At 39.4% G+C, this 16,070-nt stretch overlaps 1 protein-coding gene across 1 annotated transcript; it reads left to right on the forward strand.

Annotated features, from left to right (window-relative positions):
* The first annotated feature begins 7,320 nt into the window (after positions 1-7,320).
* Positions 7,321-13,986, forward strand: LOC144448328 (matrix metalloproteinase-19-like). The gene is made up of 8 exons (XM_078138524.1): positions 7,321-7,412; positions 8,416-8,531; positions 8,913-9,168; positions 9,504-9,725; positions 10,515-10,760; positions 11,302-11,421; positions 12,294-12,464; positions 12,866-13,986. The coding sequence occupies exons 2-8, from the start codon at positions 8,445-8,447 to the stop codon at positions 13,270-13,272; spliced, it is 1,509 nt and encodes a 502-aa protein (XP_077994650.1). The 5' UTR covers positions 7,321-7,412; positions 8,416-8,444; the 3' UTR covers positions 13,273-13,986.
* Positions 13,987-16,070: the final 2,084 nt, after the last annotated feature.

Raw genomic sequence — 16,070 nt, forward strand, 5'->3', positions numbered from 1 at the left:
CCGCCACCTCATGGTTACACAGGTATTTTAGACCCTGATGAATACTTTCGAGATGATAGGGGTTTAGCTGTTGCCCGAACTGTTTCCAGAGTTACCAATGGTGTTGCGCTTGTACAAGTTATGAACATCACAGAATGGCCTGTAGACTTGCATGAGGACACGCCTTTAGGATCTTTTGTAGCTACTAAGACTGACGAGGAAAGCTATACAGTGTCAAGAGTATATATATATGAACTATGTGAAACAAGGAAGCCAACAGCAACGGTATCACATGTGGAAATCAGTAAGAACACATCAGAAATGGATAGTGGTATAGCCAAGATTTCACTTAATGATACAGCAATAACAGAACCTCAGAAAAGGAGAGTGGGGAATTTATTGAAGGAGTATTCTCATGTATTTAGTAAGAACTCGATGGATAGAGGTCGGACCCATCTAGTCCAACATCATATACGGACAGGGAATGCTGCCCCTATAAAACAACGGCCTCGGCGTGTACCAGTGCATCTACAGGCAGAGATACAACGACAAGTGAAAACCATGTTGGAAAATGATGTCATAGAAGAGAGCAATTCACCATGGGCTTCTCCGGTAGTATTAGCAAGGAAGAAAGACATGTCCATCCGCTTCTGTGTCGATTACCGCAAAGTGAACTCAGTTACAGAAAGAGATGCTCATCCTTTACCAAGAATTGATGATACCTTGGATGCTTTGTCAGGATCTAGCCTTTATTCAGTTGTAGATCTTTGTTCAGGATATTGGCAGGTTGAAGTGCACCCAGACGATAGAGACAAGACTGCATTTACCACAGGAGTTGGCCTTTATAATTTTAAGGTCATGCCATTTGGATTAACAAACGCACCACCAACTTTTCAGAGATTGATGGAATTAGTGTTGGCTGGTTTGGATTGGCGTACATGTTTAGTGTACCTGGATGACATTATTATATTCAGCAAGGACTTTGAGGAACACATACAGAGCCTTGAGGAGGTGTTCAAAAGGATGGGGGCTGCTGGTTTGAAATTGAAGCCAGAAAAGTGCAAGCTGTTTCAAGGCAGTGTGGTGTTTTTGGGACATAAGGTCTCAGCAGAAGGTATATCTCCGGACCCTGACATAACAGAACGTATACGGTCATATCCTACTCCAACATGTGTAGCAGACGTTCGCCGCTTCTTAGGCTTAGCATCATATTATAGGAGGTTTGTAAAGAACTTTGCACTGATTGCAACACCCTTACACCACCTATCAGAGAAGGAAGTAAAATTTGTGTGGTCCGAAGATTGTAGTCATGCCTTTCAAGTACTTAAAACTGCCCTTGTCAGTCCACCAATACTTGCATACCCAGACTTTACCAAGACTTTCTACCTTCACGCTGATGCCTCACATTCTGCAGTAGGAGTTGTTTTAGCACAGAGACATGAAGGGGGAGAGAAAGTAATAGCATATGCAAGCCATGCCCTTAACAAGGTGGAGAGAAGGTGGGCCACATATGATAAGGAACTTTTTGCTATTGTGTGGGGAATAAGACATTTCCGCCCTTACTTATGCGGAGCACAGTTTCATGTTGTAACGGACCACAAACCTCTGGTAGGATTACGGGATATTAAAGCTGGTAATGATCCCACAGGACGTAGAGAGAGATGGGCTATAGAACTGAGTATGTATGACTTCACCGTAAAACATAGAGGTGGGAAATATCACTCAAACGCTGACGCCATGTCTAGATTAAACTTCAAAGAGGGCACTGACGAAGAAATGTCACTTGAGCAGGAATGGTGTTGTCCAGTCTTGTCAACTCATGGTAACAATAACTCTGAAGTTCACCAAATTCAGAGTACACAGGTAACTAATGAAGCATCATACTCAAAGTTAACTGGTGGTAATACTCTGTTGGACTTTAAAAGGGGACAGCAAGAAAATGCAGTATTACAAGAAGTTTTATCATGGTTACAGACAGGAAAGAAACCATCAAAACAGTACCTGAAAGGGAAGAACTGGAGATTGAAAGCGTTATGGCATAAAGTGGACAGTTTGCAAGTGGTGAAGGGAGTAATATGCAAAAAATGGAGTATATATGATGGTCAAAGAGTAAGACATTTGCACCTTGTTCCGGATGCAATGGTCAACACTGTATTGAAAGAACTGCATGATGGTGCCATGTCTGGTCACATGGGAGTAAAGAGAACAGTAGAAAGATGTAGACAGCGGTTCTATTGGCCTGGAATGAGTCAAGATGTTAGGAGATGGGTTCAAAGCTGTCAGCTGTGCCAAAGAAGGAAATCACCAGCACCAAGGGCAAGGGCACCTATGCAAAATATATCAGTAACCCGCCCATTTGAGATGGTTGCAGCAGACTTGAATGAGTTACCCATGTCTAAAAAGGGAAATCGCTATGCTCTGGTTGTGATGGACTACTTCACTAAATATGTCAACATTTATGCTGTACCTAACCAAAAGGCAACTACTGTAGCCAGAAAGATATTTGGAGAATATATTGCAGAACATGGAGTATTTGAAAGATTTCACTCGGATCAGGGACGTAATTTTGAGTCCCAGGTGATGACAGAACTCTGTGCACTACTACAAATATATAAATCACGCACTACTCCATATCACCCGCAGTCGGACGGGATGGTCGAAAGGTTCAACCGGACTTTGGCGGAGATGTTGGCAAAATGTGTTGCACAGTATGGTGATGAGTGGGACGATCATATATCGAAGATTGCACTAGCTTATAATACAAGTGTTCATGAAAGCACAGGACAAACTCCATATTTTCTCAATCATGGGAGAGAAGCTAGACTACCAATAGATATACTGTATGGAAGTACTCCAGATGAGGCAGTTGCGGCTCCTAGTACACATGCAAGGCGTGTTGTCACCAACCTGAAAACTGTCTTTCAACAGGTACGTGAAACATTGGGTAGATCGCAAAGAAGACAGAAGGTTGGGTATGATATATGGGCTCACCATCAACCATATGACGTTGGAGATAAAGTGTGGCTACATGACCCAAAGACCAGAAGGGGTAGATGTCAGAAACTTAGATTGCCATGGGTTGGTCCATTTATAGTAAAGAAGAGAATATTGGGTCCAGATGGAGAGCCAGGTGTGGTATACCGCATACAACAGGAAGGACCCCACCGTAGGCGATTAGTGGTACATCACAATAGACTGAAACCATGTATAGGCTTACAACGAGATGACCCACATTCACCACCTTCAGTAAGTTTACAGAGACAAGGGGATAAGGAGAGTCAGAGGGAAATAGAAATTGAGAGTTCAATTCCTGCTCCTGGTGGCTATGTGATTATTCCTGGAAGGCAGCAGATTGAAAATGGGGAGGATGAGGATGTAAATGAGAGACTGAATGTAGCTGAAAACCAACATACTGGGGAGATGAGAGATGTGCCAGTAGTAGAAAATAATGTGCCAGAAGTAGAAAATAATGTGCCAGAATTGGAAGAAAATATATTGGATCCAGGGGAGAATGAACATGTGTTGCGCCCTCAGGTGACAAGATCAGGACGGGTAACCAGAGTACCAGCAAGGTACACAGAGTAGAAGAGGAAAACAATATGATAAAATGTGTACTTTGAATGTGTTATCAAGGACAATATCCAGACTGTGACTAAAGTCAATATTGTGTGTTTTGACGGACCCCTACCAGGACATTGCCACTTGGACATTATGCGGAGAATAATATGTACTACCAATAATAGGATATCAATGTGTAATTACTGGTTTACATTACCTGATGCCGTCCATGGATTTATTGTTAATTGTGTACAGTTTGCTGGATTATGGTGCATGCTGCTGTCCTTGGATTTATTGTGATTTGTGCACACATGTTGGATTATAATGAAACTTTCTATACGCTAGTCTGTATGTACTGGATGTACTCCGATCATGTATTTGAACATACGGGTAACTTTTGAACAATGCAGAACTTACTCTAAAGAATAAGAGAAACTGATTGACCAGAATACTTGTCAAGTTGTAAATATATATATATATATAAAAAAAAAAAAAAAAAAAAATGTAGAGTCCTTATTATTATATCTAGCGAAGTACGTTTATTCACCTTGATGAAATGAACAATGAACAGTCATATGAAGTTCTAAAGTTTAGTGTCCAGGAGAACACTCTTTTGGTGGGGAGTGATGTAGCAAACAAAAGGTTAATCACTGTATGACGTTAGGGGCGCTAGGCCTGACTGAACATTAACAGACATGCGCAGACGGGGAAACCCCGTAGACAGACGTGAACTAACTGTTGTTTTGGTGTATTACGTTGGCGGAGGCGCCCCGTTCAAACTGTTGAAGTGTAATATTATTTGACGTACTTGTGTGTGAGAATAAAGACTTTATACCCAACTACAACGTGTTATATATTATTTCTATTTTTGTGTTGGGTTGAAAGAGAATTGCAACTCCTCCGCTGTTGCTGGACTTGTGAGAGAAGACGCATTTTCCTCTCCACACTAGTGGCCAGAGTGATTCTTCATTAACTGTGGTGTGGGTTTCCTGTAAAAGGTAGAAGTCTGCCTGGTTGAACTGTTTCAAGTGTTCAAAGATTTTGTATCTTTTCATGGAGTCGCGACATCCACGGGTGTTTAAAGTCACACAGGAAAGGGAAGCCATGATTAGTGATATGTAAATAGTGTAACTTACTATCATAGTGAAGTTGTTGGTGATTTGACGGGGTTTATTTCGTTGTTCAAACTGTTCGTACGTGTTTCCTTATTTTCTTGACCAGTTTGAGGATTCGTGCTTTTGCGGAGACATTGAGAGGTTGTGTTGTACGATAATTGAGTAATTCTGTTGTGAGTTCTTTGAGGTTAGGATTGAAGTCGATGCATTGCTGGATGAATTTCTTCGAATGTTTTGTTTCCTGTAGAAATTCTCGTATTGCCGTAAATGATATTTTGGAGTTAAGTAGTGTGGTTTCTGAAATGTCTGATATTACGGAATCGTTGTCATCGACGTCACTGTCGTTCGTTGAACAATCTTGAGTTGATACGGTGGGAGTTGATTGGAGAGGTGGATATGATATATTGTACTGACTCGTAGATATTTCTTCATCTTCTTCGACTGCGACGGAGCGAGGCATTTGGGTAAGTCCGCTGAGATCTAAAGATGGTGACTGGTCGAAGGAAGGCACTGACGAAGGGAGGTCAATGGAGAAGTTGAGATCTGGAGTGGGAGGAAAAGGCGAAGGAGGGGTTTGTACCCTCTCTTCAACGGTAGTGGCGTCGGGTTGCGTTTCGTTTTCATTGACTGTTTCAGTTTCCATGTCTGCTGTTCGGACTGCCTCTGGCACAGGTGTTGTTACTTGCTTGTTTACGGTGGTTGCAATGTCGTTATTGTCATTTTGTGTATATTCTTCGTTTCTCTCGGTATTTCTTGTTTTAAGTTCGTTGGACGAGTGTTCTTTGTTTGAGGCTTGTGCGATGATTTCGTTTGCAGGTGATTGACTAATGTTCATCGGTTCTGTTTCGATGTTGACAGGTTGTGCAGTGGTATTGGTATGCGTGCTATTGTTATTTACATTCTGTTGGTTGACATCTTGGTTTTCGGTATTTATGCTATCGTTGTCTTCGGTTTCTTGTGGAGATTTACTTTTTGGACAGTTACGTTGAATGTGACCTTTTTGATTACACTTAAAACATTTCATTTCATCGGTTGACAGATATACTTTGTAGTTTCTTCCCTCATATTCAATTAAAGTTGGCCCGTTTACATGTCCATGTAGGTCGTTGTCTAGTAGAACGAATACTTGTCTGCGGAAAGACTGTACATGTTTTAGTTTATCGTTTTTGCAGCCAAGAGGGATTGTTTTTATTCCGCTCACCAGTTTTCCAAATCTTGACAGCTCGTATTCAATAGGTTCACTTGGTATGAAGGGGGGAACTCCAGAAATGACGATCTTAGTTGCTGGTTTTACCAGGGGTTCGACATAGCTTGTGTAACCACTTACTTGTAGGCCCTTGATGCAGACTGTTTCAACCCAAGTTATTGAGTTAAAATACACAACCACTGATCCGTATACTCTAGAGGCAGCTTTGATGTTATCAGCTCCGGTTATTTCGGCCAATGCAGTGAGATACGTTTCTACCGGGATGCCGTCGATGGGTTCACATTTGATGGCATGTTTACTTGTAAGTCCGGCAATATTTACAGATGGTCTGCCAGTAGCTTGGGCGGCCATCTTGCCTTTGTTGGCCGCCCTACCGACTATGGAATTAAATCCACCGAAATCACTCCAATCGTTCTTCGATAATCTTCTTTCCACTTCTCAAGTTGGATAAAACGGTATATTTAAAGTGTCTGTTGTAAAATTATTTGGCTATTTCCACAAAGAGACGAGAAAAACGTTGAGTTTGAAGAGCGCCTGCTACATACGACTTCCTATAGTAGTAGTAGTAGTAGTAGTAGTAGTAGTAGTAGTGGTGGAGGTGGTGGTGGTGGTGGTGGTGGTGGTGGTGGTAGTAGTAGTAGTAGTAGTAGTAGTGGTGGTGGTGGTGGTAGCAGTGGTAGCAGCAGCAGCAGCAGTAGTAGTAGTAGTAGTAGCAGTAGTAGTAGTAGTAGTAACAGTAGTAGTTGTAGTAGTAGTAGTAGTAGTAGTAGTAGTAGTAGTAGTAGTAGTAGTAGTAGTCACTCTGATTCAAAATTTTACAGCACATAAAATGAGCAGTACAGTAATCTAGTAAAGATATTATTTACGTTTTATCACAACAATGCAAATATATAAAAAATAAATAAATACAAACAAATATAATAAAAGAATTCGCCAGCCAACAGACAGACAGACATACTCACAGACGGACGGACAGACAGACATACAGACGGACGGACGGACAGACAGACAGACAGACAGACAGATATACAGACGGACAGACAGACAGACAGACGGACGGACAGACAGACAGACAGACAGACAGATTGCAAGCAGATATGCTGCAAAAGACAATAAATAAGAAGAGAAACACAACGGCGAGACGCACACACACAGAACATAAAGAATTTTTTTTAAAAACATGACTTTAAACTGGCGTATTACCAATGTGACATTTTGAGCTTTATACAATGTATGTACATGGTTTCAGCAAAAAACGTGCACTTATTAAACCCCGATAATGTACTTAGTCTCCAACATACACCTAAGTACATCTATTGTTTCACGGGTTTCTAGAATGCTATCTTCCTGTCATCACTCCGTCATTGTTCCTCGAAGAGCGGTGTTTTGCACAAGGTCAGATCCCGTTCTTCGTATCTTTCACGGTATAGTGGTCATCAACAGACAAGTCACTGACTAACATCCGGGCTTCGTACCTATAAATAGGTCGTGGTTAGGGCTTGTATTCATCCTACTCTGCAAAGCACACCAACAAGACGTCGACGTAACCACAGGTAAGTTGTTTTACTCAAATTACAGGTGATAGAATTTCATCTGACACTCTATCTTCCTCGGACAGACACAAGTGAACACTATTTTGGCGAAGTTCCATATAATGTAGATATATATTTAGCTTGAGTAATTGTGAGTTTACTTTCTGCCTTTTCAATGACTTGTCGGTCACACTTTCATGGTTAAAATACCTTCTTTTGAAACTCAGAATCGAGAAATATTTTTGACGAGAAAGAAAAACACAACTTGAACAACATCACTTTGCAGAAGTGTTCTGACAGTTTCGCCTGACTGAATGCCTTCTAGTGAAAGCAGTGTAACTCACAAGGAATGAAAAACACACTTGAATTGTAGTGTATAAAATATGCCAATCACTGTCAACGTCAAATTGCGCAAAATTCATTGACGATAATGTTTTCCCGCCAGATTTCCAGCAAGTTTGGGTCTTGTTTTTCTCATTCCTAAATTGTTTCCCAAATAAGTTACAAACAAGTAACTTGAGATTTTTATTTATCCTATATAGAATTATGACCATGAGTGATAGCTTGTTCTATCTTTACACTGACATACACTCTCTCGATCATCCCATCCAAAAGTCTCCCTTTTCCTGCATATATCTGACATGTTTGAAGAATTTAAGACAATGCGTCTACTTTCTTAATTAACTTGAAACGATTACGAAGACCTATTTGTTCGAAACATTACATTACAATAAATTCCGTATTTTTTCATGTATCTAGTCAAGTAGAGATGACCTATATGGTGAATGTTGTTAGATGGAGTTTACAACCACCTGTTGTTGACCTACAAGAAGTTTAAATTTGTCCAGCGTGTGTATTAAAATTAAACAAACCATTTGCAGCTAATATCTTTAAAGTCGAAATCTGTTGGCGTAATTTGAAGTGACTAAGGTGTACGCATATTTTGGGAATGAAGCCTGTATGTCAAATCTTTAACTTTCACATACCTCAAAATTTACCCCCTACCTGTACATTCTTTTCATAGCAGAGCGAAGTTGGCACATAGTTCAACAAATGATGAAGTTGTTGTCTGTCATCACCATTATACTCTCCATTTGTGGCCTAATGCAGGCCAGACCGATGGATAGTACGGGGGCTATGGTGAGTAAAACCACTAAACACACAAACATGTATGTATGTATGTATGTATGTATGTATGTATGTATGTATGTATGTATGTATGTATGGGTGGGTGGGTGGGTGGGTGGGTGTATGAGTGTGTATGAATGTATGTATGTATGTATGTGTGTATGTATGTATGTATTTGTGTGTGTGCGTGCGTGTGTGTGTGTGTGTGTGTGTGTGTGTGTATGTGTGTGTGTGTGTGTGTTCTGACTCCAATACAATTCCTTCGGTGTTTCTGTGTAAGATAACAGTAGAGGGAAGAGGGAAGAGGAACTAGCAAAAAATGACATGTTTGTTATGATGATGAAAAGTGGATTTAATGGATAGTAATTATGAACTGGTTGTTTTCATTGATAGAATTACTTGAAGTCATTTGGTTACCTAGCAACAGATGACTATCAAACCGGCGATGATGTACGTGATGCAGTTATGAACTTTCAACAAATGGCAAACTTGGAAATGACGGGTAAATTGAACGACGCCACCATGCGGATGATGGAAAAGCCTCGTTGTGGTGTCGAGGATATGATTGGCTCAACAATCATGGGGACTGATATGAATGACATCAATAATAGTATGTTTATGCCACGTCACAAGAGATACGCTATACAAGGTAAAATAGAGAAGTTGTTAGTTATTGGACAAAGTGTAACATATTTTGAGACAGAAATTAAGCAAAATATATCTACCACTGTCACTGACACTGATATAACTTTACAAGTTTCACTGATGACATACAACAATTAGCTACAATAATTGCTTCATTATTTTTTTTTAATTATATCGTATGATTCCGGTGTCTTCAATCAAAATTAACTCTGGACAATAAAATCGAGCACTAATAAGTTATCACGCTAACATTATTGCAGCTAATTATAACTCGACCCTCACACTTTCACTGTTTTGTAAGATTGATTTTTTAAAATCACTTTCTTTTTCTGTTCCTAGATCGGAAATGGAGTAAAAACGACCTGACATATAAGTTTATGTCATTCTCTGATGATCTCACAATTGAAGAACAAAAAGCAGCCATTCAACGGTCTTTCACCCATTGGAGTGACGTCACACCTTTAACATTCACTGAAATTACAGACGGGACACCAGACATTGTGATTGAATTTGCTATTGATGACCATAGTGATGGCCCTAATGCTGGATTTGATGGACCAGGTAAGACGGTAAACCAGGGTTTAAGTAAAAACAATCTTCCATCACGGATATTCATGACTATCACTGCTATGAAAGTCAGCCTTTCAACCAATCGATGGCGATAACAATCTTGTTTGTTTTTATACAGCGCTTTTCCAGACTGTGCCCAAAGAGCTTCACAATTCCTACCCTTGGAACAGACCTATAAATCCACAACGTCCTTTATACTTCCTCAATTGAGAGAGAGAGAGAGAGAGAGAGAGAGAGAGAGAGAGAGAGAGAGAGAGAGAGAGAGAGAGAGAGAGAGAGAGAGAGAGAGAGAGAGAGAGAGAGAGAGAGAGAGAGAGAGAGAGAGAGAGAGAGAGAGAGAGAGAGAGAGAGAGAGAGAGAGAGAGAGAGAGAGAGAGAGAGAGAGAGAGAGAGAGAGAGAGAGAGAGAGAGAGAGAGAGAGAGCATTCAATCCATTGCTGCTTCTGTAAACGCGTATGATGAAAGCATTAACGTAACACCCTCTATCTCGGTCCTATTATACAGCTGAGTTGACTGGAGCACATTCGTGGTTCAAATCTTGCCCAATGACTTCAGCCATTGAGAAACAAACAACAGTAGCAAGGCAACCTGTAGATTCCAAACTGATCATTCTATTAAACCTGTCGACTATAACTACCTCCACATCTAGAGTTTCCAATTATCCATGTAAACCAGAATTTTGGTTAACACCCTTGATTTGTTTTCAAGATAGACTCGAAAAAAGTTTTAATTGACAAATCATTCGTATTTATGTACATGTATTTGTTTTATTCATTGAAGGCGGTGTGTTAGCCCATGCATATTTCCCAGAAAATGGCGATGCACACTTCGATGACGCTGAACGATTCACTGTTCATTCATATGATGGAATCAACCTCGATTTCGTTGCCACCCATGAGTTTGGTCATAGCCTCGGTCTGGCCCATTCGTCAGTACCTGGCGCCTTGATGCGACCTTTCTACCAAGGGTATAACCCTGACTTTGTTCTTCCGGAAGATGACGTAGCTGGTATCCAAAGTCTATACGGTAGGTTGTCAATAATGAAGAGTTTATATGTACATATTACTATGTCCTACCATGGATGTAGTAATGAATAAATACACCCATGTAGTCTTACTTGCTCCTGGTTCATTAGTAGTATAGGAGATGATTTTATTTACATTTTGTCTGATAGTGTTATTTGCTCCTGCTGTATTTGTAGTATGGAGATGATTTTATTTACATTTTGTCTGACAAACAAAGTGAGGAGCTGCTAATCTCCCTAAACAATAGCCTCAGCATTATTTTAGCGTCGTTTAAAAGATTAAGATCGATCTCCTCACTTTGTTTGTTTCCCAGAATGCCTCGCTCAGTGCACAGAAGGCCTCTTCTAAGCTATGTATGGCAATTTTATAAAGCTATTGTTTTTACAATGCAGGGTTGATGAAAGGGATTTTGCTGACTCCCCTAAGCATCAAAAAGAAATACACCTAATTTAAAATCAACCTAGCCTTTAACCCTTGTTAATAATTTTGGTCTCAATAATTCAACTCCTACTACACAGTATTCTTACTTTTCTCCATTGTAGGTGATCCTGACGTTACACATCCAGACGACCCAAATGCTAACGGTAATAACGGAGACGGCATGAAGGTGATTCCTGGCGTACCTGATATATGTAATACAACCTTTGATGCTATATTTATGGGTAGGTATATCATAGTCACTGCTTTACTAAATTAATGTAATCTGGAAGTGATTTTCACAATTTTGATGATGATGATGATGATGATGGTGGTGGTGGTGGTGGTGGTGGTGGTGGTGGTGGTGGTGGTGGTGGTGGTGATAATGATGATGATGATGATGATGATGATGATGACGATGTTGATGATGATGATGATGATGATGATGATGATGATGGTGGTGGTGGTGGTGGTGGTGGTGGTGGTGGTGGTGGTGGTGGTGATAATGATGATGATGATGATGATGATGATGATGACGATGTTGATGATGATGATGATGATGATGATGATGATGATGATGATGATGATGATGATGATGATGACCCAAATGCTAACGGTAATAACGGAGACGGCATGAAGGTGATTCCTGGCGTACCTGATATATGTAATACAACCTTTGATGCTATATTTATGGGTAGGTATATCATAGTCACTGCTTTACTAAATTAATGTAATCTGGAAGTGATTTTCACAATTTTGATGATGATGATGATGATGATGATGGTGGTGGTGGTGGTGGTGGTGGTGGTGGTGGTGGTGGTGATAATGATGATGATGATGATGATGATGATGATGACGATGTTGATGATGATGATGATGATGATGATGATGATGATGATGATGATGATGATGATGATGATGATAGTAGTGGTGGTGGTGGTGGTGGTGGTGGTGGTGATGATGATGATGATGATGATGATGTTGATGGTGGTGGTGGTGGTGGTGGTGGTGGTGGTGATGGTGGTGGTGTGGGCTCGATAGAATGGTGACAATGGCATGTATTGCCTAGTCTTTGACTAGATATCGAGTAATCGTATATTTCAATATTCTTCCACAGATCTCTATCAAACTACATACGTCACAAAAGATGACTACATCTGGTTAATTCGTGATGTGGGAGTAGCAGACGACTATCCCAAGAAAATCGATGACGTCTTCCCAGGTCTTCCAGGAAAAGTTACTGCTGTATTTACATCACCATCGACACAGAAAACGTACTTCTTTAAAGGTAGATATCAAGTTCACTGACCCTGCGAGAATTACAATGTTTTAGACATGTGTATGCGAGTCCTTTCATTTTGAATATAACCGTTTCCAGGCTAGTAAACCTCGCGGTGCAAAATTTTGAGAATGACAGAATAATATTTTTTGTGTCTTTCCACTTCTTTAAAGTTTGAAACTTTAAAAATTCCAATGTGATTATATAATTTTAGAGTGATAGCCTAGATCAAAACGTTTAGTGATGGAAAGAGTGTTTTGCAATTTACGTGCGCTTTTCTCCCAATTCCCCATCCCAGAAAAACAATACATGACGTGCACATGTACTATATTAACAGAAAGTTTACCCTGACGTCATTTAATTCACACTCTTTATTGATTTATTTCTATTTTTAAATTACGTTCTTATAGGTCGACGTGTATGGCGCTTCACTGATCATGATCTTGACGAAGGCTATCCGAAGCGAACAGACGATTCGGGGCTCCCACGTGATCCAAGTGCTGCTTTCGTCTGGAGTGGTGATAATAAGATATATATTTTCAAAGGATCTCGCTATTACATCTGGGATGAGTACACAGAAAAAATTATTCCAGGAGCTAACAGGAGAATACGTAAACACTGGCATGGTCTTCCTTCAAAGATTGATGCTGCCTTCAAGTGGAAAAACGGACGCACTTACTTTTTTAAAGATGACGAGTATTGGCGATACAACGATATGGGATTTAAGGTGGATGACGAGTACCCAAAGACTGCTTCTGTTTGGTGGTTGGGATGTGAAGGTTTGGTCATTGCAGGACGAGTAGTTGACACAAATTAGTACAATAATTATGTTCGGAAAGACTCTTCAATATTTTGTATTCGTTAAATTGGTATCTAGTCGTTAATGACTAGCTCCTAAGCTAAAGGCGTACATACATCGGGATAAATTCTACGTTACATGTATTCAAGCTCAGCTTGTAAAAAAGAGAACTAACGTGTACATCATTAAGAGTGTATGACTTACAGTTTTAATATATTCTATTTTTAAGAAATTTCTATCATCCTTTTACGACGAATTCCCGACAATGACAAAAGTCAAATAACTTCTGTATTCACATACTTTGTCGAAATTCCTGTTTTATAGCTTCAAAATGAGAAATAATAATACTAGAATCTGTTATTTTGATACTTTTATTTTGTAATTTTGAGGCGCACTTAACAGCCTGCAGATTATTCTTTTACTATATGTTGTCTCACTTTGACGATTTGTATTAAGGACCGGTGGCCTAAATTAGGGAATAAATCATATCATATCATCATATTCTACGTTACATGTATTCAAGGTCAGCTTTTTAAATTTGCTAGAGAACACTAACGTGTACATAGTTAAGAGTGTATGAATGACAGTTTTAATATTATAGTTTAACCTACTTTATTATGCTCCGGTAACAGTGCGGAAGCTAGTCACTACTTGTGGAAAACCTTTGGGTTGAGTTTTGTTGAAACCATTCCGTTTTATGTGTTTATGTTTATATTTACGTTTATGTTTATATAAAGAAATAAAAAGATTTATACTTTCAATGACTGTCTCAATATTTTGTCATTATTCACATATTAGGAAGTTGTTAAAGTGTAAATTGTTGTTTAATTGCTCGTCACGTGACAACGCTGCTGACGTCATTAGCATATTATCATAATGCAGTTTCTGTCTCTCTTAACTGATATACGAACGTCATACTATTTTTTTAAATAAGTCACCTATAAGGAGAAGGAGTAACCATTGGACAAACAAATAACACAGAGAAATGATACAATGTGTCCTACATTGTACCCAGAACACTACTCCTAGGCAGAGTAGGCAAACGCGGATGTATGTTAGACAATCCTAATCTACAAGCTACAATCTTTAACGTACTTGACCCCCCCCCCCCCATCAATTTTGACCCCAACAAACTGTTCGTGGAAAAGAGGTTATGAGAGAGGATGTGGGTTACCCACAAAAGGAAGCATTTCTTGGAAACTAGGATGAATCCATCTCTCTCTCTCTCTCTCTCTCTCTCTCTCTCTCTCTCTCTCTCTCTCTCTCTCTCTCTCTCTCTCTCTCTCTCTCTCTCTCTCTCTCTCTCTCTCTCTCTCTCTCTCTCTCTCTCTCTCCAAAACCAATGCTCATTAGCAGTAGTTTACCTTGTATTCTTTCAAATTGTTCTTTTCATTTACCTAATGACCAAATGGCCTCATACATGTCCTTATTTTTTTTTAATGCTTACCGTAGGAGGGGGGGTGAAGTGTAGGGAATATAGCCATACAGTTTTATAATAATGTATTGAGAGTAAAATTGGAGTATTGAAGACAATAACTTGGCAACCGGACAAAAATTATGTGACATGAATTCATGAAATGACTCCAGAATTCAAAGATTATGAAAATACTTGATTTCCTGGAATGGCGTTCCCCTTTGATTGTCATGTACACTGACTTGATTTGATTTGGATATTAATTTGGCGGGGTACTTAATAGTTGAAGTACGATAGCGAATTACAAATAGCGAATAAGTTAAATATGTACGGAGACATAAACATCATTATTACATATGTACCACTGTGTACGTTGATCCAGTCAGAAATAAAACTGGTATTTTCACTGCTGGCCATGCAAATGAGATAAATTGAGATAAAATATTAATAAATCCTAAAGCAAAACCAATTCCTGATGAAAATAAGCAAATAAATGCATTTGTAATGCACATACGCCTTTTTGAACAATTTTTTTTTGGTTCATAAAGTATTTCACTAATTTTCTCGACCATCGGAAGTTCTGATGTATCAAATAACTATGCAAATTAGTCGCTTAGCTATCAAATAACTATTCAAATTAGTTAGATATTTTCATTGCAAACAAGTAAACAACACTTCAACTACTTTCCGTATGTAAACAATATCGATCTTGATGCTTAGGAATATATCGAAGGTATCTGGTATTTTAAACGTTTCGACTGGATAATTATACACTTCTATCAAACGTTTTTAAAGCAAATTCATTACTTTATGTCATTTTAAACTGATATCCGACCAGGAAAAGCAAGATTCGCCAACTGTCGATCCTCACACGTCTGCAGCTTACGCAGTAGTCCTGCTTACATACGGAGTAATCCGGGACTCGATTCCTATACTCCATCGTGGTCTCGTAAGGCAAAGTACATTGCTCTTTGCTTTGCATGACGGTGTTGAGGGTCGTGTCGGTAATACAGACCCGTGCACCGTCTGCAAGCAGGACTACTTACACCGAACCGGACGCGAACGTCATCGCTATATTGATGGTGATTAGAAAATAAAGGACAGTCACAAATAATGAAACTATATTCTACTAGACTAGTAAATGTACCTTCCAGTCGATTTTGAAAGGATTTGGCGAATTAATTCAGAAATATGCCCGTTATTCTCTTACAAACATCGACGAACTTAATACTACTTTTTACAACGTAAATGACAAATTTGCATAACAATAGGACAGTATCAAAAGGTTACAGCTGATAGTGAGTGACTTAAATCATTACTCAGTGATGCTTGTATTTTTCTGAATTGCTATTATGTAATAATATTAATAACAGAACCCCACGGCCTGGCAATGGATGGTAGG

This window comes from Glandiceps talaboti, chromosome 17, assembly GCF_964340395.1.
Source record: "Glandiceps talaboti chromosome 17, keGlaTala1.1, whole genome shotgun sequence".
Taxonomy (NCBI): Eukaryota; Metazoa; Hemichordata; class Enteropneusta; family Spengelidae; genus Glandiceps; species Glandiceps talaboti.